The 25291-nt window shown below is 41.6% G+C and overlaps 2 protein-coding genes across 3 annotated transcripts; both read left to right on the forward strand.

Moving 5' to 3' along the window:
• The first annotated feature begins 532 nt into the window (after positions 1-532).
• On the forward strand, positions 533-3755 carry LOC306695662 (uncharacterized protein). 2 transcript variants are annotated; one of them, XM_079158965.1, is made up of 3 exons: positions 533-1147; positions 1741-2073; positions 2594-3755. In XM_079158965.1, exons 1-3 carry the CDS (start codon positions 583-585, stop codon positions 3118-3120), a joined length of 1425 nt encoding a protein of 474 aa, XP_079015091.1. In that variant the 5' UTR covers positions 533-582; the 3' UTR covers positions 3121-3755. The 2 variants fall into 2 exon arrangements, with proteins under 2 accessions (XP_079015091.1, XP_079015092.1); XM_079158966.1 differs by having other exon boundaries at positions 1744-2073.
• A 3964-nt stretch (positions 3756-7719) lies between these two features.
• LOC306696642 (uncharacterized protein) lies at positions 7720-11556 on the forward strand (the record flags this gene model as incomplete). The annotated part of the gene is made up of 10 exons (XM_079160302.1): positions 7720-7773; positions 7875-7940; positions 8038-9057; positions 9259-9367; positions 9737-9858; positions 9954-10074; positions 10164-10300; positions 10552-10700; positions 10965-11113; positions 11528-11556. The coding sequence occupies 10 exons, from the start codon at positions 7720-7722 to the stop codon at positions 11554-11556; spliced, it is 1956 nt and encodes a 651-aa protein (XP_079016428.1).
• Positions 11557-25291: the final 13735 nt, after the last annotated feature.

Consider the following 25291-nt stretch of genomic DNA (forward strand, 5'->3'; position numbering starts at 1 on the left):
GAGCAACTTGTATCCGCGGCAAACCACCTAAAGATAAAATCGGCCCGGCGGTAGGTTTACAAATCAGTCATGTTAAGTTTTCCAGAAGCTGGAGATTTGTCTTGAATTTAAGAACCTTAAACATATTCTGAATAATCTTGAAAGTAACATGGCCCTGTCCTGCAGCAAACCATTTTCGTGCTGACCGTGATGACTTTGACCATCCTCGGGCCTGCTGGGTGGATACTTTCCCACTTGGACGAGTATAAAACTCGTCGCTGATGGACGTGGCCCTGCAAGCATCGGTCGCCCGTGTTAAAGCCAGTATGCATGCTGTTAAAAGTGCCAGTTGATGTTTTTAACACAATAAACTGAGTTTCTCAATTTAATTTCGTCAGGTTATCTTTTTTTTTTTGGACTGGTGCAGTTCAGCCTCTACACCACTAGGTGTCAGAAGCTGTCGGCGGAAGTGAAACCTCTCTCGGCTTATAAACTGACTGCCTGCCACAAGGCATCCATAGCTGCGATATCCTGTTGTCCGTTGGGAGTTTTCTAAATAGCAAGTCATAGCACGGAGCCAAAGTGCCTTTTTTTAAATGCACCATGAAGCCGCAGCTGGCTGAGACCAACAAGCGCCCAAAACCAGCCAGAGCTGAGGCTGCTCTGTCTCTGGAAGAGGAGCTCGCCGCAGCGATACATGGAGCGTTTGAAGTGGCTGTGGAGGTCGCAGTTCGAGAGGTGACGAAGCTTGTGGGTCAGGCAACCGGAGCCGTCTACGGCGAGATGCGACAACAGAACGAGTCCCTCAAACAAAGACTGCAGAGAGCTGAAGAGATGCTGGACTCTGCGCGCATGGAGGAAAGAGCAGGCGGCTCTCCTTTTACGAATCACGTCCTGGACGCCACCGACCGTGCGGATCACCCGCGTCTCTTTAAGCACTGTCGGGAAAGCCCGAATCCCAAAGTGGGCGAAGTGCACAGCTGCCCGGGGATCAGAGGAGACTCTCCTCCTTCAGGTCACAGCCGTGCACACCAGCCTCCTGACTCCCAACACAAACACGAGGAGCAGAGATCAGGCGATGGTATAAAGACTCAACGTGACAGTTACGCTGCTTCAGAGAAACGAGGAGACGATGGATGTGCTGTTGCTTGTGATGCCTTTACTAAAGGTACGTGGGCCTCGCACTTTAGTATTTCCCGTCTCATCACTTTCTTCCTACCTTTTTAGGTCCGTATAAAGTAGAATATATATTCTTTCTCAAATGGCAAGTGTGCACAGACAGCTGACTGTTTTCACACATTTTGCAGACATACCAATTTGGCATTCAACACTTGCTAATTGCAACAGTCAGGATTGCTGAAGTACAAACTGGTCCGCTTCATTTATTTACCTAGAAGGTGATGTGAAGGATGCGACATCTGTTTGTTAATGCTTGTCTTCTAAAAATCTTCTACATTTAACACCCACTGAAAACCACAAACTTGTCTAAAGCTTCTACACTTTGATTTCAGTTTATTTTGGAAACCTTAAGCACCGTCGATTTCTTTGGGATTACCATTGTTCTATTACAGCACAGTCAAATTTAGTTCATCCTTAAAGTAACTTGATTCATGTACACTATTTAAACAAATGTGTGACATTCACAGAAAATGTGTTCAATTATGTTTGAATACTTTTACCAGACAATATATAGAATATACATATTTTATTATTTTTAAATAATGTATGATAACTTGCTGACTGTGATCTTTTTGTTTCCAGAAGTCGGTGAAGAGATCTCTCGTCTGTGTGATGTGAGGGTAGACTGCATCAACCAGCCGTGTACAGAACTGGCAGCTCAAGAACGCGACTCGCCAACACTTCCCAACGGGGAATACGAGTCCACTTTCAAGCAGTTTATTGTCAAGCAGGAGAAGCCAGAGGAGGAGGGAGATGATTTAGCCGGCTGTTTAGACTCGATCAAAGTGGAGGATTTTAGCCCGGAGTGTATGACAGAGGTCCAGTCCAAAGTGCTGGAAGAGTGGAAACCAGAAGGGCTGGACATTCAGTGCCAAGACTCAACCGCTTCTCTGTCCTGCACCAGGCTGGCTCAGGGTAAGAATGAAAACACAAGTGTTCCCTCTCAGAAACTGCATTTAGACCTCAAGGCACTTGCAATAAAAGATATCTCCACTAATGTGGAATTTGATCAAACGTAATTCAGTCTGAGGCCTTACCGTTGGTTGCTTTTGTAGTATTGATCAGTTCTATAAACAATATGAAATCTGCCACTTTGCATGATATTCATGTGACAGTCAAGCTATCATCTTCATGCTAATGTTCAACATCTGGACTTCCAATTTGGCTGCTAAACGTCATTGTATATAATTTGATAAAAGCTTACGCTTCCAATAAATATGTCTCTTTATGTTTATGGCTGATGTATACAAAAAAGTAAACTCATCTTTCATGTTGAAGATGATCTGTAACTTAAAATATTGATGAAAATATTAAAACTTTCCAACTAAATCCTCTTTTCATAAATGTAAATGGTTTTAAGATGAAAAATAAATTCAAATGTTCTTCAGTTTAACCCCCACATGACGGCTAACAGATGATCCATCCCTCTTCTTAGACTTCCCAAATATCTTCCAGTCGGCAGAACCAGCTCCCATCCCAGAAGCCCCTCCATCGGTTTATGGAGTCCATTTGCGGACCGGCCGCAACCTCGGCCACACCTTAACCAACCTCTACGCCTGCAAGTCCTGCGGCCAGACGTTCCACCTGCCCAGTTTGCTGCGGCGGCACGCTGCCCAGTGCCAGCAGAAGCTCCAGCAGTGCTGTCAGCAGCCCGTCGACGGAAGCAAGAGGACCAGGCTGCAGCTGTACCCGCCGGGCTGCAGCCCCTTCCTCTGCACAGTGTGCAACCGAGAGTTCAACCGCATGGAGAACCTCAAGACTCACCTCCGCATCCACACAGGAGAGAGGCCGTACACCTGCAAGGTCTGCTCAAAGTGTTTCCGTCACTCGGGGGCGTTAACCAGGCACTTCCGCATCCACACTGGGGAGAAGCCTTACATCTGCGGACAATGTGGGAAGTCCTTCAGAAACTGTGGGGGGCTTAAATTCCACCAGCGGTCACACAGCAAGCAGCTGCAGTAGCGACACATGTTTTTGAAGCGGCTGATATTATACAATGCTGAATATGTTTGTACCATTTATATGTGAAAGTAGGATCATACTTACTGGCTAATGTCAGATTTTGTGTGTGTGTTGGTCTCACCTTGAATTAATTTCTGTCTGTTCCTTAAACTGTCAGCAAGGAACCCATTTAATTACCGTCTTGTCTGCACTGTTTCACATTTTTCTGACAGGTCTTGCCTTTGAGAACAAATATATTGTTTTTAAGAGCTCTCAATCAGAAAGGAGAATCTCAACAAGTTATAACTGTCATGTGCATCATGCTGAGGTCAAACAACACTTTTCAGGGATGTTTTACTTTTCAATCCCAGTCACACTCTACTGCAGAAACCTATAGTGTGACGTTCAACTTAACAGGATTGACTGGATCGTAAAAGTTAACAGTTTCCTCATTCACAGAGAGGTGTGGCTGTGGTCATCTTGAAGTCATGTCAGCTAAATTGAAATTGTCAATGACAAAATCAGTGTGAATGAATTATTGCTGTGGTTCTCCCTCAATCTCAACATTGGCCGCCTCCTGCTCTGTTGAAGTCCTCCAGCTGTTCTGTAACTGCCTCACTGCTTCCAACAAGGACCTATGTTACTATGTTATTAAAGTCACCTTCCAATCAGAAAAGTGTTTTCCCTTTGGTTGCACTGTAAAAAAACAGGAAAGTCTACACGGTAATGTATTGTTCTTAAAGAATACAGATGAATATACCAAATTTTGGCGGCAGACTTCGTAGTCCATCTTGCTCCTGTGGTTAACTTAACAAGGTAATTTGGATGTTATCAAAGTTAGCGTTATAACTTTATAACCCAGTTATGTCGTTTTGCGAGGAATTTGTATTGACAGATTTGTTTTAACGTTACTCACGTTGCTAGCATGCATGCTAACACGTTCAGCTAACATACCGAACTATCCTTTAGCTGCTGAGAACCACGTTACCAACGTGTCGAGTTATTTGTTTTTTATAGCCACGTGATTGAATTTCTCAGCAATCAAATCAACGAGCTGAGTTAAGTTAGCTGACGTTAGCTTGGTCATTTGCATTCAACATAAAGGCTGTGTTAAATTAGACTATCATTTGCTATGTTGATTTAATTTACATTTAATTAATGTTATATCATCGGTCCAATGTGATCCCATATTGATGTGATGTAAAATCTTCGTAGGTTAAGTGCCTAGGCTGTACTTTACCATTTATGGTAGGGCTCATGTATCAAGTAAATGTGTCATGTTGCTTTTCTCCCCACATAGGGAGGGGAAACTTGCTTATAATGCAAGCTGTTGAAAATAACAGCTGATGTGATGGCCCACTTTGATTAAGGAACTGAGGGACTGATGCTCCTTGCTGATGTATGTTTTGTTTTTTGTTTTTATGTCTACTATCACTACTCCAGGGATAGGTACCTACTGCTGAACAAAATCAGCATACCACTCCAGGGATAGGTACATAATGCTGAACAAAATCAGCATACCACTCCAGGGATAGGTACCTACTGCTGAACAGTAGCATACCACTCCAGGGATAGGTACATACTGCTGAACAAAATCAGCAGGGATAGGTACATAATGCTTAAAATAGCATTAAGAGTGAAACAGTGAATTGAAATAGTACCAAGAACAGTGTAATAGAACTGCATCACAGTCTAGCTTGTTAACAAGTCTTATACATAATTATAGTTCATTTGAACTGCATGAACTCACACATGAATGAAAACAATAAAGAGAGAGAACACCTTGAAAGAGGACTTGACTGCAGCGTCTGGCTGGTATCCTCAATCTCTGATGACGAGTGACTGTGAAACAAACTAAATAAAAACTTTAGAAACACAATGTTCTGAACTTCTGGAAAGTTCTATGACATCCAGGATAAACACACTTAAAAGAAGCTTTGGGTGTGCAAATGTGGGTTCGCATGTGCCTCACATATGTTAACATATCAGTGCGAAGCAAATACAACGATACCGTACAGTTTAAATGAACAGACTTGCCTATGTGATGAGCTGATTACATTAGCTGAAGAAATGAAGCTAAGACAATGGACCACAATGGACTAACGTTCAACACTAAAATCAGTTTGATCTGGTGTTCCCCTATCATGGCTTTGTTTTTTTAATATCAAGACTTGTCATATTAGTGGCGTCAGGATCACAGTGAAAGAGTGACATCTAGTGACCAGAATGATGTTATTTCTGTTCTGAAACTATCTTTCATCAGACAGGTTTCACTAGTTTCACTCTGTCATAAACAAACTATACACAACACACTTATTAATACTTTCACAATTTAACAAAAAAATAAATTAGTAATTTGACATGGTTAACTCTAAATGCTGGCGTATGGGTATTGTGCAATAACCAGACAGAAGAGGTACACAGTTTTTTTCCCATGGACCCTCAGGTACACTGTGTGGTTGCAGTAGCTTGTGCCCTTCTGTTTGCTGAACTGTGAACCATCTCTGTTATTTCTTTGGACATTTCTGACCAAAGGAACAGATTCCCTCGCTCTCCTCCTGTAGTGTTCTATCCTAAAGTGACTCTCGTGAATACAATCAAGCATGTGTCTCAGTTTGTGGAACAATGATCTGGTTTACCAGCTCTGTATTTCACATCTAAATATAGACAGTGCAGGCAGTGCGGCTGAACTGGGAACGTGGTGTGAGATGTGTGTGTGTGTGTGTGTGTGTGTGTGTGTGTGTGTGTGTGTGTGTGTGTGTGTGTGTGAGCGTGTGGGCGCTTCAAAACTAATTAGTACCTAATACATCTTTTATGATATCTAATTGTTTATTGCAAAATATTCTGATATGAAATACAGTAAAATCCGTTTGCAGTAATAATTATAGTTAATAGTGCATAGTTTAGTGTAGTAGGTTATAGACTCTATACACTACTAGTATAGGATATATTTAGTATAGTAAGTTACAGTATTGTACTATAAAACTCTATTTCAGTATCATACTGTCAAACACAATTACAATACAGCAGTTATACTGTAAAGCACAATCATGGTAAAGGTGTTTTACTGTAAAACAGCAATACAGTGCACGTACTGTAAACAGGTCATTGTAACAGTGTTAGTAATTTACCACCAAAATACATTAAAAACAGTGTGCAATAAAGTTTTATTTTCTTGTTCACCTCACCAACTCTCTTTCTCAAGTCAAGAAATAATGTATAAAATAAGTGTAACTACTATTCACCCACAAGATCAACATACGTGGTGATTCTTCTGCTGTTTTTTTACTCTAGATTGTTTTTTGGGAAACAAAGTACCCAAATGAAGTGCCGTGTTGGATCTCTTTCCCTCCCTCTCTCCTTATCTCTGTAGCTCAAAGACCCTCCCAAAGTTTAGAAAAAGTGTTGGCACCATCGACCCAGAAAGAAATCTGTGTGTGAGCAGCAACAAGCCAGTCTGTGTAGACAGTGTGAGCGCTGTCTCGACTACAGAAGGACATCTTCACAGGTTCAACACTGACAAAGTTATTTCTCTTGCAACTGCCAGCCTCAGGTAAGAACCTGATTACTGAGACTTTTCTATTGCTTTGAAAGGTAATTAATGATCAAATAAAAATGTGTGTGAGATTGTGTTGACTAACTAGTTCACAATAAAACTTGTTGTGTGTTGTATTTAGCAACTACTGGCATGGTTATGTTGGAGCCTCTCTTGTGATCCAAAACTTTACTTTGATGTTGATGCCTTAATTATTTTTGTACATATCCAGAGATTTTGACTATTAATAGTTTATCTACACTGTGATATAATATACTGGAGGTAATATAAACACATTTAAATGCTGGTTACTCACTGCTGTGCATAATCTATAATAATTATAATCTATATATTTTAATAGTATAGTAAAATATCCTCAAATAAATAAAATATTCCTTTATTGAATAGCGTGAGGGATACATTTACGACTATCATGTAATATGGGCGTTATATTAGATGAAAAGTTAATGTGTCATCACAACAGCTCTGTGGAGATATTTTTCCTCTTGGGGACAATGAAGTATAAAAGTCTAACATTGCCTCGATATTGAAAAGATCAACCCCCCCCCCCCCCCCCCCCCACACACACACACACACACACACACGTCTACACCTATTTGGGGTTTAGTGGGCTGAACCAGAGAGCTATTGTTCCCCTGGACAGGCCCAGTAGTGTCTGTTGTGTTTCCGTCCACAGAGACAAAAAGTTTGTGGACTTAGTCAACTTTTTCCAGTCTGGTAGCTTCTGATGTTTACTTTAGCTCTGAATGTGACTTTTGAGAGAGAGAGAGGCGCATCTCAGAGGCCTGTAACCGTGACAACAGTGAAGGCCAATCCTGCAGCTCTGCTTGTCATGAAAGTGTTGGCAGCACACAGATGCACTCGTTTGTTTCAGCTTTGAAAGATTTGCCAAGTTCATGTCCGTGTTGTGAGAAGTCAGATTATAGCCTGCTGCAATGATCTTAAATTGGTTTATGCAAATTCCAGCTCTGCTGTGATAATAATAATAATAATTTAAACGTGTGATTCAAATGTGTTTGTTGTTTTTGTCCCGTGTTTACAGTATTCCTTTCAATGTTTCAGCTATGACGGCCTGCTTAGTATTCCTTTGCTTACTGGCAGCAACATTTGCCCTGTCTGTGAGTAATGTTTTCTTTTATTTGACATTAAACTTTGCCATGACACATGATGTGATGTGAGATTTGTTCAATGCATTATGAATTATCCCTATTACATCTAGGTAAAGAGTAAACCTCATGGAAAACATCATGGATTGCATAAGACTTCACATGAATCCAAAGAAAAGGTAGAGCAGGACTCTAAACTATTTTTTTTTTTTTTAAATGTACTTGATGAAGATTTCATGTCGTAAAATGAGAATTTTTACTTTTCTCCTGAATAAGGACATTATCACAGAGGAGGCCAACGAGCCACAGATCTTACCCACTCTAGTCACGTTTGAGGCCAGCAGCCAGGAGCAGGAAGATGAAGAACTGAGCTCCCAAGACAATGCTAATGCCAACAAGGAGGAGGGAGAGTTTGAGGAGACTGAAGCGAGCGACAAAAGCACTGCAGTCCTGCTAAGTGAGGAGGAGTTGGTGGACCTCTTCAAGAAAGAAGCAGAAGAAGAGCAGGAAGCAGAAGAAAGCGTGCTAGAGGAAGAAAAAGAAGTGGAGACAGACAACGGCAAAGCTGAGGTGAAGGAGAGGAAGTTAGACGACAAATTAGAAACGGAGGTGACAGATGAGGAAGAAGAAGAAGAAGTAAAGGATGACAGTGTAGCGGATACTGAAATGCTGCAGAAAGGCGAAGATGAGGTGGAAAAGGAGGAAAAGTCTGTTGTAAAAGTAGCAGACAGAGAGGAGCAAGGTTCACTCCTGGAGGAAACAGATGGAAGCACAGAGTCAGAGATCCCCGTTGATCTTGACTATGCTGCTGATGGTGGCATCTCACAACCTCTACAGATTGTATCTGCTGAAATAAAACCCCAAACAGATGTTAAAGAGAGGGAACCCCTTCAGAAAGGACTGACCATTGCAGATGACTATGAACAAGACACACAAAACACTGAGGCAGTGGACAGTGAGGAAGTGTCTGATCAGGACAAGGACAACGATTCTCAGGTCAAATCCAAAGATGTTGATGAGAAAAAACCTGAAGCAAATGTGGACCCTCAAGAACCAAAGAGAAGTACAGGGTTTGAATCAGGTTCTGAACCGGCTGGAAAGGAGGAAGAGAAAAGTAAGAATGACAGCGGAAGTCTCACCAAGGGGAAAACAAGGAAGCAAAAGAAGAACAAGAGGGCGAGGAAGCACTCCACACAGACTGGACCAGAACAGAGCCAACAGGTTCCTCAGGCGTCTGAGGGCAGCAGTATTGACAACACAGTCCAAAAGGAAAAGAGGAGAAGAGCAGGAAAATGGGTAATGCATACACAATGTACATTCACTTTATTTTCAGGGGTTATGATCAAACTTCTTGAGTTATAATGGATCACTTAACTACTTGCAAAAGGCCTCAATTGTTCACTTTCATCGCTCCCCATAACAGGTAGCAGGCTGTTGGCTCATTTTAATATCTGAAGAAATATAAAAAAAAATTGCTTTTCCATGTTTCTTTTCCAGGGTCCTTTAGTAGGAATGAATCCAGTGCAGATAAGAGCCACAGTGGATCTCTACCCCAGCTCCAGGACCTCTGTTGGTGGAGGCGCACATCGCCCAGAAGCCCCTGCTGGTTGGTTAATTCAGCACTCACCATACTGACTAATGCACTATCCCAACAGCCTCACACTGCAATCTGCTGACTGGGTCATTTAGCTAAAACTTCCGCATGACTAGTGTCACTCTGCTTCATGGTCACTACCAAAACACAGCTTGGGGTTTGTACAATGGAGATCAAGTTGATTTTGATCGCTGTACAAACTCAAATAGCAGAGGAATGTTGGCGATGGTGTGTTGTGGTTATAGCTCGTTGATTTCCAGTCACCACACTGCAAGATAAGACCAAACCAGTCCTGAAAATGTTTCCTGATACAACTGGTTTTAAAATGCAGACAAAGTATATAGGTCAAAGGTCATTGCAGTGCATGTTTTCTTCTTCTAGATCCATGTGACAACTTTCCCTGCAAACGTGGAAAGACGTGTAAGCTCGATGCGGACAGTAAGCCGAGCTGCGTGTGTCAGGAGCCGTCAGAATGTCCTCCCAGTGTGAATGAGTTTGATCATGTGAGTATGGATGATCTGTTGAAAGATCGGACTGGAATGGTGTTCAACAGCTGTTGCACCGCATTTGATTGTTGCTCGTTGTTCAATTTCTGCAGGTTTGTGGAACAAACAACAAAACATATGACACATCGTGTGAACTCTTTGCTACTAAATGCAACCTGGAGGGCACTAAGAGAGGACACAGACTTCATCTGGACTACACTGGACCATGCAAACGTGAGAGTTAACCTCTGCACAGAGTAAATGGTTTTAACATTTTCTGTTGGATTATTTCACCCTGAGCTTCGTCTCTGTTTCTCTCTCAGTAATACCTCCATGCGTGGACACTGAGCTGGTCCAGTTCCCTCTACGAATGAGGGATTGGCTGAAGAATGTGCTGCTGCAGCTTTTTGAACACGACTCCATGTCTCCTGGCTTCCTCACACCAAAACAGCGTTTTAGAGTAAGACCCACTGCTCAAATGAATATATGGGATTCTGGGCTTTTATGAAAATACTTAAATTAACTGTTAAAGTACTATGATTTCTCTGCAATTTGTTGTGTTACTTGTATCCAATCAATCAGTCCACTGGTGAATCAGAAAGTCCCACAGCAGCTTTGGGACATGGAAAACTTATATAAGATGTATATCGTTAACAGTTTATGTTTGAGGTAATCACAGTCAATCAAACTTTGGTCTTCTGTATTCTGCAGGTGAAGAAAATCTTTGAGAGTGAGAGGCGTCTTCATGCTGGGGACCACTCTGTTGAGCTGCTCGCGCAGGACTTTGAGAAGAACTACAACATGTACATCTACCCAGTGCACTGGCAGTTTGCACAACTGGACCAACACCCTTCTGACAGGTACATTTTATTCCCCTGCGCTCACGGTGAACTTTGACTTTTCTCAACTTTCAGATTACATTCAACATGGATCATAGTGAGATGTAAAGTTTCCAACGACAGGATTGGCTAATGTCAAATATTTAACAAATCCCCAGCCAGAACTGGGCATGGTGTGAATAATAAAACCCATTCATGAGTCTTATGATAATGCAAACATACTGTACTGTATGTGATGTAGACGCTCACAATGATCACAACTGGGTGTTCATCCGTCCTGTGCAGAGTCTTGTCCCACTCAGAGCTGGCCCCACTTCGAGTCCCTCTGGTGCCGATGGAGCACTGCACCTCCCGCTTCTTTCAAGAGTGCGACGCTGACAAAGACAAGCAGGTGTCCTTCAAAGAGTGGACTTCCTGTTTTGGTATCAAGAATGGTAAGAGCAACACTATGTCACCAACATACTATGGTACACCTTTCTATGCATTGTTGGCTATTTTTTCACTAAACGTTATGTAACTATTGAGGTATATTTTATATTTATGTGTCCTATTATTTTAATCAAATTCCTAAATGAGAATGTGGATCATTTTTTTTAAAATTTCATATCATTTTTTATTTAGGATTGTGTTTAAGTTTTAAAATGACTGCCAATACATATCCAATTAAAGTAATAATGTACCATCACATTGTACGTAGCAGTTCGTTTTTTGTGGGTCTTCTGTAAAAACTCCACTTTATCCGTGATTTGTTTATATTTGTCTGCTATAAATCTCATGCACTTCTAAAGCGTATGGCAAATACTGTTATTTGTCATCCTATTAATGCCTGCTATCTGTTTCCTTCACAGATGATATGGATGCCAACCTGCTATTCTGAGCTTCCTTTTGACCTCCATCGACGACACAAGCAGCTTGAGACGGTGCAGCTTGAAGCCTCCATGAACCTCACAAGAAACTCGTCTGACACAAACAGATGAAAGAAACTCATTTTTACCTCCTGCTATAGATGGCAAGTGTTGGTGGTCATTGCTGTTATTTTGCGTCAGGCTAAGCTTTGGATCTATGTTTTCTATTTAGTCTACGTTGGAGTGATTTTGTGCAGAATTACTCTTTAAAGCAAGGTGAAGTATCCTTTTTCAGTGGGAATTGTATAAAACAATAACTGTGTTTTTTTATCTTCGTGGTAAATGCTGTAAATGTTTGTCAGTGCATATATGCTTCATTGTAGCTCTAATTAAAGCTTTATGGATAGCAGTGGACTTCACAATATCGTGACGTACAGTAGCATTTAGTTCAGTAATAATGACTTTCCTTAAAGCCCTGAAATAAAGTTATTGCATCATATTTGTTGATTATGTGGATCCCATTCGGGAAACATCTGTTTATGCTTTAATAACATGTTTCATTCATTGGTCAATGTCCCTGGGGCCACCATGACATTCACCTGTGAAAATCCTTCGCCGTCATAAACATGAATCCAGTGAAATATTGACATAACCTCTTAAGGATTAGTTTTAATAAAATGTCAAATATGGGGAAGTTATGAATATCAAAATGTCATTTGAGCTGACTTTACATGTACTTTTCTCAAAAACTGTACATTAAAATTACATTACATTTGACATGGAGATATATGGAGTCATCCTGAACAGAACTCCAACGGAAATTTTAGCTAACCAATGAAGGAAATGTTTTTTTTACAGATCAAAGATTATTATTAGGTAATATTATAATTTCCGAACCCTTTTTCAAGCAGGGCTTTACAGCATACTAATGCTAAATATGCTATCAACAGAGTTGTTTTGAAAACATTCTCTATCCCGGCTGGGACAAGGGTATGCAACCAGGAAAACCCCTACATGGGACAGGTCCCTACATTCATTATAATAGGTTTTGTCGAGGGTTACACAGGGAGCTATGCACGTAATCCTTTTCATTTTGGACACTATGACACAGAGTTCATGAGGCTACATGCCGATGGACATTCCTATCCGGCGAAACCTTTTCAACCAAACTTCCAGAGAGGCCACTACGCAAGAGAATATTACCAAACGATGCAAACAACAGGTCGTCATTTAAAAGACAGATCGTTGGCTGCACTCGTAGTGATTTTGGTGCCGGCTACTCACTATTCTGTTTCAATTTGGAGCCCGATGACGGATGCTCAGGGAATGTTTCGCTAATTAAAACGGGTAATGTGCGTCTGGAAGCCCGTTTCAGAGAGTTAATCTCATGTTATTCTGTTTTTGGCTCAGTTATTGAGATATCAAACAGACGCCAAGTGTTATTGGATTACTACTAAAACACTATGAATACCATAGAATTGACTAGTGTTGTTAGAACGAATTATTAATGGTACTGATTTCATGGGGGTATTAGCATGGACCAGCTCCCAAAAGCCCCAGTGTTTAAATACCCATCAATGGTGATTGTAAACATGCATCCTTCTAACATGCCGGGTGAGCATTGACTGGCTATCTACATTACAAAACATAGGAATGGCTATTTTTTTTACAGTTTTGGGAACCCTCCAGATAGTGCCCTGTTTCCAGAGGAAATAGTTAATTTCCTCAAGAATAACTGTACTGATGTATCTTATTCTAGAAAACAGGTTCAGGATAATTTTGCGACATGTGGACAGCACTGTGTGTTTAATCTATGTCACATACAGAAAGGAATGTCTTATTCATGTGTGTTAGAGGTGTATGGAAACAATCCTGTTAATAATGATGCAATGGTTACCCGATTAGTTAACAAAGTACAACCTGCTGTTTGCTGTGGGGATCATCTTGCATGTGTACAATGTGTAATCTAATGATAAAATGTGATGTAACAAGGATAACTTTACAAATATATATATATATATATAGAAGACAACTTTATCAGCAAAGAAAATCATGTATTCACATGTTTGCAGGGAATACAACTTTATCAGCTTTATTCACATGTTTCAGGGAATAGACACAACAACAATAACAAACTTTGTACATTCGATGCTGCACAGTACAGAGGAAAAAACTAAATATAAAATACATTCAATAGGTCGTACATTCATTATGTGTACAGAAATACATAAAAAAGAAAAAAAAGAGAGAACATCATCTTGAGATACATCAAGAGAGAGCATCAGACATGTCTCGTCTCCCGCCTGTTGATCAGAGGCGCCAGCACCCGTCTCTGAGGTTCCCACATAACACTCAGGCTGAGTCGGGGTGTCGATATCATTAGTACGATAACAGACATCTGCACATAAAGGGAACGTTGTCTCGGATGTGTTTATAGCATCATAACGTTTAGGGGTGAATATGAGGAGGAGGGGGGCGAGGAGGAGGAGGGGGAGGAGTGTGAGGAGGAAGAAGAGGATGATGAGGGGGTGGATGATGAGGGGGTGGAGGGGATGGAGGGGAGTGAGGAAGAGGAGGAAGAGAAGGGGGTTGAGGGAGATTTGGGGGTGGAAGAAGAAGAACAGGAGGAGCAGGAGGAGGATGGTGAGCAAGCTCCCATGTCTGATCCATGAGGCCCATACAATGTAGGAGTACTATGTGCATGATGTAAGTCCATACTTTCATCACCGCAAAACAATGCACCAAGCAGGGCTGTGTACCCCTTATCTACGTAAGATAAATGTGGTTCTGTAAAATGATCCCCCCACCCCTTCTCAACAGCAGCAAAATCAACAACCGCAGCAGCAGCAGCAGCAGCTTCAGCAGCTTCAGCAGCAAGCAGACGCTCCTTCAGTGCACGCATTATTTGGGCCTGTATAGTAATCTGCTGTAGCAACGTTTGTCCCCCACGGTCATGAGTAGAGCCATGAGAGCGTACAGCAGATGTCTGGGCTATGTCATAAAAAGCATGGAGAGTAACAGGAGTGTCTTTATCATAAACAAGCACACGGTCACACACACTATTATCATCATCATCTGTACTGAGTTTTAAAAATGTTCGGGGTGGAGACATATTAACATATTAATTAAAGACACCAACAAAAAAAAAAAATTGGCTTGTGAATTACAGGAGCTTCTTTGAGACGTGTTCAAGGACTGTACCAATATCTTTGATAACACCAACCACGACTTCTGTCTGAATTTAGCTTATACTCCTGAGCTATAACAGCGAGGGTCTCACTGATCAAGGTAAGCTTTTTATCCGTGTCTCTGTTGGCCGCTGCCTGGTTCTCACCCTGCTGCGCAAACTTTTTATCCAGCTGTGCAAACTTTGTATCCGTCTCAGATACTATGCATAGTATGTCCTGTCGGCTACATCCGATCTGCATCCCCACCAAACTGTACACCATCAATAGTCACAGGGGTCTCGATACACATATCAGCACCATCATTATCAACACAGTGATAAAACACATACTGTACAATATCACACGGCAGTTCAGTCTCGGGCACGAACACAGAGGCACCATGGTCCACAAAATCTGAGGAGGTTACTTCGATGGTCTGAGCAATAAAATCCTCTGATGAGGTCTCCGCTTTGAGGGGCGCTTTCAGGGCTATAGACTGTTCATCATCGTCACAAAGGAGCGATCCGGGTAGTGGCTCGTTTGGCTGAGCCCACACAGGCAGCTCCCTGATAAACAAAACAATAGTTAAATATATATATATATATATACACTATGAAGAATTAAAGAGCATTATTTAGTAGGATTAATAACACCCCTAGTGGTGAATAAAATTGTCACAATGATAAGAATGTAAATTATGTTAAGAGTCACAATATATTTACTTATGGAATGTATTATAGGTTTACAGGATGTTTACTTATAGAAGATATTGTTGTGTAAAAACAACTTAACGAATTGAGTTCGAGGCGTTTACTTAAATTCAAGCAATAGTTTTATTTATCACAGAGATATTAGCCGAGCAGTTAAACGTGCACGGTCCTAACCGTTCCTCTCCGATTGAGAGCAACGTAAAAAGGCCCTTAGACACGGAAGCGCAGTAAGTTTTGTAGGTTCTCCTTAGAGGAGCCTATTGGTCAAAGTCAAGGTGCAGGCGGGATCGATTTTAGCAGAGCGACGGCCTGGTTGGAGCTCCGAGCATATCCGCTCGCACCGGCTCACGTCCGGGATCCTCCTCGATGCATCATCAGTGTGTGTGTATGTTGTGAAAGCCTAGCCTAACAGGCTCCAAAGTGTGGCGTCTATGTTTTGCTATCTCAAGCTGTGGTACGTACTGTTCTCAGCTGGCAGTTTACTCCAAGATTTGATATCAGTGTATAGTTGCCCAAGCGTGGCCTTCAGAGTTACAGTTTTCTCATTCCTTTGTACAGGCGAGTGCTAGAGCGCCCCGCTTGGAGTTTTAAACCTTCATAACCTGTAACTCGCAACTCCGCGAATTAGCACATAAAGCTCTGATTAAATTTATTTACCTAACAAATCCCCCTTTTCACACCTGCAAGGTGTGAACCACTAACTCTATTCTTGTGTTTCACCGTCGTCCTCATCATCTGAGCTGTCTGTCTCCCCTGCTGGCTGTCCATTAGCTAATAACGGATACATGCCATAAGGAGGCGGTGCCTTCTCTTTGGAGAGGGCTGTGGTGATTAATCGCCCTATCATTGTTCTAAGACAGGGAACACAGCAACAGCCACAGGTAACGATGATAGCGATGAATACTGCAATAGACTTAATCAGAGCGTTCCATTTTCCAAAAATATTCTCCATCCAGTCATTTAAAGGGATTGTCAATAATTGATGCCTCGTGCATTTCTTGTGATAGTGCACGCAAGCTGTCCAATGCCTTGGTAACAGATCCGTCGGGGGCAGTGTTATTAGGGATGATGGTGCAACACCTATCCCCAAACATAGAGCAAACACCCCCTTTTTCTGCAAGCAACATGTCTAAAGCCATTCTATTTTGCATGGCCACCAATGAAGTGGGCGCTAGCTGCTCAGCCACTCCTTCAATGGCGTCCCGAGTAATATTAGCTAAGCGCAGCAGGTTATAATGCACGTAATTAATGCGGTCAACATTTTTTTGTTGGGGGCAACTGGGAATAAGGCCGGGATTATGGGTATGTTTTCAAATCCAGCTGCCACCTGTTCGGCTAACTCGTATTCATTAGGGACACCTCGAGGGACTCCTATTGCGTCTATGTAGGTGGGCCCCCCTGACAATGAAAAGGAGGAAGTGTCTGTACTCCTCTTAATGATGTGCCTCTTTTTTTTTTAAAGGCTCTGAGCCTCGGATATTTATATCAAGTAAACAATACAGTGTCACAGGCAATACGTCACAAAAGCATAACACACATACAAAATGGCTTCCATGCCATGTAGTAGTCAGGAGGCTATGTTCTCATAACATAGCTCTGTACCCATCTTAACGCTCCCACAGTCCTTATTATCATTTCAATCCAGGACATGCTGCTGAGTGTTCTTTCGCATAGACTAAACAACTGTGGTGAGGCAGTTCACACAACAAGGACACATAAGGACACCAAGCTTTTAAAGCACACCTTATAATTAGTCATTTACGTTTTCCCCAACATAACCCTCCTGTTTATACTATTGTATAACTTCTAATAAAATCAAAATGAATAAACGAATCAACGTCCAACCACCTTCTATAAAATTGAGGAAATGTCCAAGCATAAACAACACATCAAAAATCAAAAAACAATAAAATTAAATGTATCAAGAATACATATATATTTTAATGTTATATGAATTATACTAAGAGTACCACATTGAATAAAAAGAATGTTCTAACAAACATTCTGTGTACTGTATTACTGCAATCATCATTTCATCTCTTTTCTCGATTTTCAACATATGAATCATCATTATTTTACAGCTCAGTGTAAACATTTCGTTGAGTAGTTACTTCCCAGTTCCTCGCCATCCCGCTAGGAATTTGGTAAGTAAACTAGAGTATGTTCAGTCATGTTAACATCATTTCATCGCTGCATTAATCTCCCCAAACATGGGATGAAAGTTCAATCCAGATGAACCAAACATTTTTGTAGACTCCTCCCCTTTCCACCTGCAACACCTCCTGAGCTCTCTACCATATTGCTGCTCACCAAAATAGCACTGATTCCAACCCCGCAGCAATTTGATTTCCCCCAGGGACCCCAATGTCATCCATGTACACAGACTGACTGAAACTGCCAGATGGGCTGACCTTTATGGTCGTGGTCTGTCTCTAGGAGTTTACGCAGGAGCCATCCATAAGTAATGCATAGAATGCCATCACCAACTCGTGCCATGCACGAGCCGCTCCACTGCTTAGTTTATCTCCACAGAACCACCAGGTGTCAGCTCTGGGCATCGTTCGCTTCCATCAGTTGTCTGTGAGATGTTTACATATTACGCATCATATCAAGGTCCTCACAGGAACTCATTCTAAAAACAAATAGTTTGCTGCATCGGGTGAGAAACAGTGCGATCAACAGGCGGCCACAGATAGTGCAGAGTGACCCAATTGCTGCTACTAGGCGGTTTGAGGAGAAGTAAACAATTGTAAGGCACATTTGAACCCTGTTGGATTATTTTCTAGTTCCCAGCGTGTAATGTTAGTGTAGTTGTCATTTGTATTTATTAATTGTCAATTTAATCTGCCTAAATTCCCACCATAAATTGAAACTCGCTAAAGCAAAGCAAAACATAGTTATGCTTATCCCACATAGCCCTGTCTATCTAAATTTACCAATTTCCGCGATGTTAGTTCTACCACTGAGCTCTTCTGTTTCTTACAAACACCACTAAATCCCTCTGAGCGTGTTAGTATGTTCACTGGTCAGACAAGCGGTCCCAGAGACTTTCGCTTCCCTGCTCTTCCAGACTCACTCAGAGGAAGCAGGTGTCCTAAGATTAAGAGTTATCAGTGTACAATTGATTCACTTTTATATGCTCTCTGCTCTTCAGAGAGCTGTTGGTAATTTCTTTTCTTTTTAACATTTTTCTTTTTAATATATTATGCTGTATGTTCCCCCATATGTTACAAATGGTTTAGGCTCGTTAAGATATGTTTTCTTAATTTTAATTTAATTGTACCATTTATTCTTTCAATCAACCCTGATAACTGTCGATGATAATAGCAATGATATTTCTTTATTCCAAATACCTCAGCCTAATGTTTTATCACCTTGCTTACAAAATGTGTATCATATTCACAATAATTTATTTCTGAAAGTTAGTATTTCTTTAAGCTTTTGCTTCCCTAATAGCATCTCGATCCATTTACACCTCTGTCAATTATTGTCAAACAATATTTCTTCCCTTCTTATTAGTTTAGTTCAATGAAGTCCCTGCAAATATGTTGAAATGGATTATATTTTGCACATATAATGCCAGAAATTTTTTTTTTTTTAGTAATTTGTGAAGACCCTGCTTATCATAGATAACCTTCCCCCCTGTTGAGACATGGTTTAAACCCATGACTCAAAAGAACCGTATATCTATATAAGGTCTTAGGTAATATTAGTTTGCCCTCAGGTCATTCCCAGAACCTTTGTTGTTGTTGTTTTTTCAGTTTTGTTTATCCAATACCTTTTTATTGCTGTGGAGCATCTGTTTCCATGTCTTTTAAGATCTCGTAATCTAATTTTGCACTTCAAAAGAAAGTTGGTCACTTGTTTTCTATGCACCCTTTTTTCCTGCTTCATCATCAGCTTTGCTGTTTCCTGTTGAAACAGGTCAGCACCTGTTTTGTGTGCTATGCATTTAAAACCCGAATTGTACTGCATCTCGTAATTGTAATATCAATTCTCTATGTATAATAGGTTTGTTAGTTGATGTCACCATCTCTCTATTTTCCCATTGCTACGCAAACACCTGCAAGCATGAGTATGCATAGTTACTATCTGTATCTTAGTAACGACCTTGTCTTTTCCCCTCTCTGTCTGTGAGAGCGATTAGTTCTTCAGCTTTGTGCTGAAGAATGTGATGTTTAGAGATTCAAATTTTATAACCTTATTATTTGTCACTACTGCATATCCCGTTGCATTTTTACCATCTAAATATTTTTACCCGTGTCATCAATAAACCTAGTCACATCTGCATCTTTAAATGGAATGTAAAACCCCCTCAGTCTACTGTTTGTGTAAAAAACTTGTCATAATTTGGCAATCCCACCTGATGAACTTGTTAACATCTTTTTTAATATCATTAAAGCTTCGTCTGCTTCCAGAGTCCTGCACAACTTGTCATGTGCTCCCATAGTTTTATCATACATCAATTTTGATAAAGGTTTTCCTAATTCCGCGTAATTAGGAACCCAATTTCCACATACATTAGTCATTTCTAAGAATAACATCATTTGTTTGTTTTTGCTTGCTTTGAGAATGGCTTCTTTTCTTTTGTCGATCGGCCATTTTTTTGATAAACCATTTCCCAATTTTTTAAATCTTTCTTTCCAAAGTTGGAGTTTGTTTCTGCTTACTTTATGACCTTGTTCCCCGAGAAACTTTAGTAGTGCAAGAGTATCCTCTTTGCATTGTTGTTGTATCTTAGAGCATATCAAAATGTCATCTACATAAAGTAAGATTCTTCCCCTGGCTTTTTAGTTGCATTCATTGTTTTCAAAACCTCTTCCTCAGCAGAGAGGGTGAAAATGTCTCTCTTATTTTGTTTAAATTTAGATAAGTGCACAGCCTTTGCTGTGACCCTGAACCAGTTTATCAAGACTGCAGCTTAATAATTTTGTTAGTTTAGAAACCTCTTTCACACAACAGTCAATCGTTTATTCGAACCACTTTCATTCTCTGCCTAACAGGTTAACTGGACAGTTTAACACAAATGCTGTTTTGTCTGTAAACCTGCTTTGGGATCTTATGATCGTTGATGGTACCGATAGATATTCTGCTTGTACATGCCCCAAAATCACACAAAATTACTACTTTACATCCTTCAACAACTCTAACCCCACAATTCTATTCGATACAGTTCTAATATTTCTATTTACTATTCTTTACCGTCAGTTTGTGCATCAATGTGTGTGTGCTTTTGCATGACCTGATTTATCCGCTGAATTAGGTGTCCTGGCGGCCTCCTCCTCTGATGTCCTCCTCCTGTCCACTCTCTTCCACACAACCAAACTCCGCTCCGTAAAACTCCCGTCCATCCTCTCTCTCTGTCCCCTCCATCCGCTCTCTCTCCATGTTTCCCACTGTCCCGTCCACACCTGCCTCCGCGTCTTTGATTGTCTCGGGAACACACATTAAAACAAACAGGTTCAGATATTTCAAATAGCATCATCATAGTCAAATATCATATTTTGTTTCCCTTTTTCCTTTTTATGGTTACGCTGCAACACTGTTGCTGTGTACAGTTAATAATACTGGTGGGTTTTGCTCACCATATTCTGTCCCCGATCTGGTGTGTGCTGGCCTGTAGAGCGGTCCGTTGGAGTCCTCGCTCATGAGTTTTTTCAGCGCAGACACAATTTCAGCTGAATTGTCTGTGCTGGGATTTTTCGCGTTCGGGCCTGGCATGTCCAGAACAGTGGCAGGAGAAGAGCGGAGTGGAGTTTGGAGGATCAGGAGCCTGTTGAGCCTGTTGTGAGATGGCTGAAGGAGAAGCAGAGGGAAGGAGGTGGAGGAGGTCGCCCTCTGCACACCCCCTCACTAAAATGTACGCTTGGATACAAATCAGGAGAATTAGTCATGTTATTTTCGCATTTCTTTCTCATTGTCTTGTTTTTTTTCTTTTTCTGTAGTCTTTACTCTCTTTTTTTTTTTTTTTCCCTTGAATTTTTTCTATCTGGTGAATCTCTAGTTGACATCCTATGACTGTCAATTTCTCATTAAACCCATATTTTTCCTTCCATCTCTTTACATGTTTAATGCTGTCTTCATCTTCATCTTCATATATTTAATCTCTCCCTTTAAATTTTCATCTTCACTCTTCTTGCTCATGCATGAACCCATTATTTCTTATAGTTTAGTTGTTTTTCTTTTACTTTAAATTATTATTTTTTATTTTAGGTGTTTTTTCTAGACTCCTTGAGTCAAAGACAAATATCTAATTCCCCCAGTTTGCTCGTCAGAAAGGTCTGGAATGGCATGGGACTCGAACCCAGTCTCTTTGTTTACTAAGTCCCTTAGACTTTTTAATTAGTAATGGCATTGTGAGCAACCGGGGGCACCTGGTATGCCACCTCTAAGCCCCATATCATCAATACTAATCCTAATAGCCCCAGGGCGGCCACGAATATTATCGTCTTCCTCCCACAACCCCAATCTTTCCATGTTTTGAGACCTATGACGCCCTAGTGGCTGCGGGCCGTCTGGGTCTCCGAAACATCGTTTCATGTTACGATGCATCTTTCAAATCAGTACAAATTTCACCAAGAATTCTGGTTGGTTCCGGTGCTAGGGCACAGTGTGTCAGATGGTGCCAAGGGGCGCCTGATTTGCCCTTGACCTGGACCGAGTGTGAAGTAACCTCCTTCACTTCGTACGGTCCAGTCCACCTGGGGTCAGTCCACTTGCGTTTGTGAACCTTGACCCTGACCCAGTCACCTACTTTTATGGCTGCTTCTGCGACCGCTGCTTCTGGTACTGCTCGAACCTTCTGGATCTGTTTGGAGAGAGCTTCAGTAAGAGAAGTTAGGGCACGCATATAGTCAGTCATTTCAATCTGTTGCACATCCAGAGATGGCATATGACCTCCATCTCTGGGTGGGCCTGGCAGGCTTCTTCCTGTCAGGATTTCATGTGGGGAGAGAAATGTATCTCAAAGCTATCTTTGCCCTAAGGGTCTGGTTTGCTCTTTCCACAAGTCCTTGTGATTGGGGGTGGTAAACTGACCCGAATCGGTGGGTGATCCCCAGGCTTTGCTCTACCTTAGCGAGCATGGTGTTGTTAAAGTGTGCACCGTTGTCTGAGCGTGTGCGTTGCTCCACTGACCGTCAAAGCCTGAGAACACCTGGACCTGTGGAAACTCTGCCAATTCAGCTTCGTTTTCTATATCTAATAGGCCTACTTATTACCGACGACCGCCACACTAAAGCTGCAATTCTGTAATTACTCGCGTACCAACTGTTTATAGCAAAAATCTCTGGGGATTTAGGGTTTTACGATACGTGCCTTACACGAACTCAGTCCCGAAGGAAGTGGCGTTCTCGCATAACGGAACTTTCTGAGCGCTTTTATTTTACTTCCCTGACGACCGCCATACTAAAGCTGCAGCCTTCTGCAAATACTCACGCACCAACTACGTCTAGCAAAAATCACTGGGGATTTAGGGTTTTACGATACGCGCCTTGGACGAACTCAGTCCCGGAGGAAATGGCGATCTCAGGGAGCGCTTTTACCTCACGTGGTATCTCTTTTACTTCAGAAAGTACTGCAACATTCTATGTACGTGATCTAATCTCAGACTTGTGTCAACCAAATCGTGGGGACAATGCAACTCGAATGACCCGCAGGCAGTGTCGAATCGCTTACTTCACACTTTCGTATGCTTCAGCGATCCCAACTGCCCTGTTAAGCCTCGTAGAAAGCATCCGCGGCCTCGATTCAGTCTTCACAATCCATCAATTCTGTTAGATCCATTCACTCATGTGTACAGATATTTCTAAAATTCACTGCAGGTCTAACATCTCTGTTGATACTTTGTCAAAGTTTTACGATTCATACTTTATGCAAAATATTCATACTCACAGTTCGGTACTCCTGATCATTTAATTTGGTTCACTATCGACAATATGCAGATTTCAGTGAAATGGGCTCTGCTCACCCTTTTTTGTTCAGCGCTGTTGATCAGTTTCCCGAGCTGTGTGTAGAATCAGTCCGGCGGCAACCGGAGATTCCAGCCTCACAGGAAAACGCCTTTTTTTTTTTTTTTTTTTGTGAACAGAAGAGAAGTCCGTCACTCGATCAATTCGTTGGTTTTCCAATCATTTTCCAACCATCCTCTGCTACCATCTGTTGTGTAAAAACAACTTAACGAATTGAGTTCGAGGCGTTTACTTAAATTCAAGCAATAGTTTTATTTATCACAGAGATATTAGCCGAGCAGTTAAACGTGCACGGTCCTAACCGTTCCTCTCCGATTGAGAGCAACGTAAAAAGGCCCTTAGACACGGAAGCGCAGTAAGTTTTGTAGGTTCTCCTTAGAGGAGCCTATTGGTCAAAGTCAAGGTGCAGGCGGGATCGATTTTAGCAGAGCGACGGCCTGGTTGGAGCTCCGAGCATATCCGCTCGCACCGGCTCACGTCCGGGATCCTCCTCGATGCATCATCAGTGTGTGTGTATGTTGTGAAAGCCTAGCCTAACAGGCTCCAAAGTGTGGCGTCTATGTTTTGCTATCTGAAGCTGTGGTACGTACTGTTCTCAGCTGGCAGTTTACTCCAAGATTTGATATCAGTGTATAGTTGCCCAAGCGTGGCCTTCAGAGTTACAGTTTTCTCATTCCTTTGTACAGGCGAGTGCTAGAGCGCCCCGCTTGGAGTTTTAAACCTTCATAACCTGTAACTCGCAACTCCGCGAATTAGCACATAAAGCTCTGATTAAATTTATTTACCTAACAATATATATGTTTGCAATAAGTTTACTTGTAGAAGTCTTAAACATAATCATTGGAAGTATTGAACCAAAGTATAGTCACATAGGTTAGGGGGTTCTGAGCCATGAGGCAGAGAGAGCAGGGGGAGATAGGGGACAGGCTCTTCACGACCATATAAGGCAGTAGGTCGAGGACCAGAGGCATCACCATGGACAGGAAGTGGACACAGAGGAGCTGGACAGATGACCAACAGAGCAGGAGGAGTCTGGACGACTTCAACCAAACACTGAGCTGATAACTGCCCAAAGCCAGGAGGAGGCTATTGAATTTCGGCCAATCACAGAGGATGATACTGGACATTTGAACTTTCGGACAGAGACTTTTAAATATAGGAGAGTTCCAGAGGGTTTTTGCTGCGCCGTTATCACACTGTAGTTGACCAGCTGGTCTGGGCTATTGGGTGGGGCTTGTGTGAACTCTGCCCCGCGGGACATATAGAGTAATTATGTTTGCAACTGTTCTAGCTTCTCATGTTTATTAAATACGTTTTGATTGTAAGCCGGATCCAGTTCATTTATGGTGTGACTTCACTGCAGAAAGTTAGCAGCAGCGAAAGTCCAGCGGCCTGAAGGTCCAGCTCCAACAATACAAATAAAACACGCGTGCAAATTAAATAACTAATCTTTAATGAGTACATACTTTATAGTTTTCTCCCTAGATTGTTGGATCTCCTCATGCTCGCCGTTAATTTCTTCAAACACGTGGTGCCAGATCGTTGCACTAGGCCCCGCATATACAGGGGAACAAGCGTTTGGCTGAGGCTTCTCAGTCAGCACCCTAACAATAGTAATATACAGGACTGTCTCAGAAAATTAGAATATTGTGATAATCCCCATACGTGTGATTTAGTTTACTGAACCAAGCTGAGTGTTTTTCAAGGCTCAGGAAACCCTTGCAGGTGTTTCGAGTTAATTAGACGATTCAAGTGATTAGTTGAATACCCTACTAGTATACTTTTTCATGATATTCTAATATTTAGAGATAGGATATTTGAGTTTTCTTAAGCTGTAAGCCATAATCAGCAATATTAAAAGAATAAAAGGCTTGCAATATTTCAGTTGATTTGTAATGAATCCAGAATGCATGACATTTT

Source organism: Pholis gunnellus (assembly GCF_910591455.1).
Source record: "Pholis gunnellus genome assembly, chromosome: 5".
NCBI classification, from domain to species: Eukaryota; Metazoa; Chordata; class Actinopteri; order Perciformes; family Pholidae; genus Pholis; species Pholis gunnellus.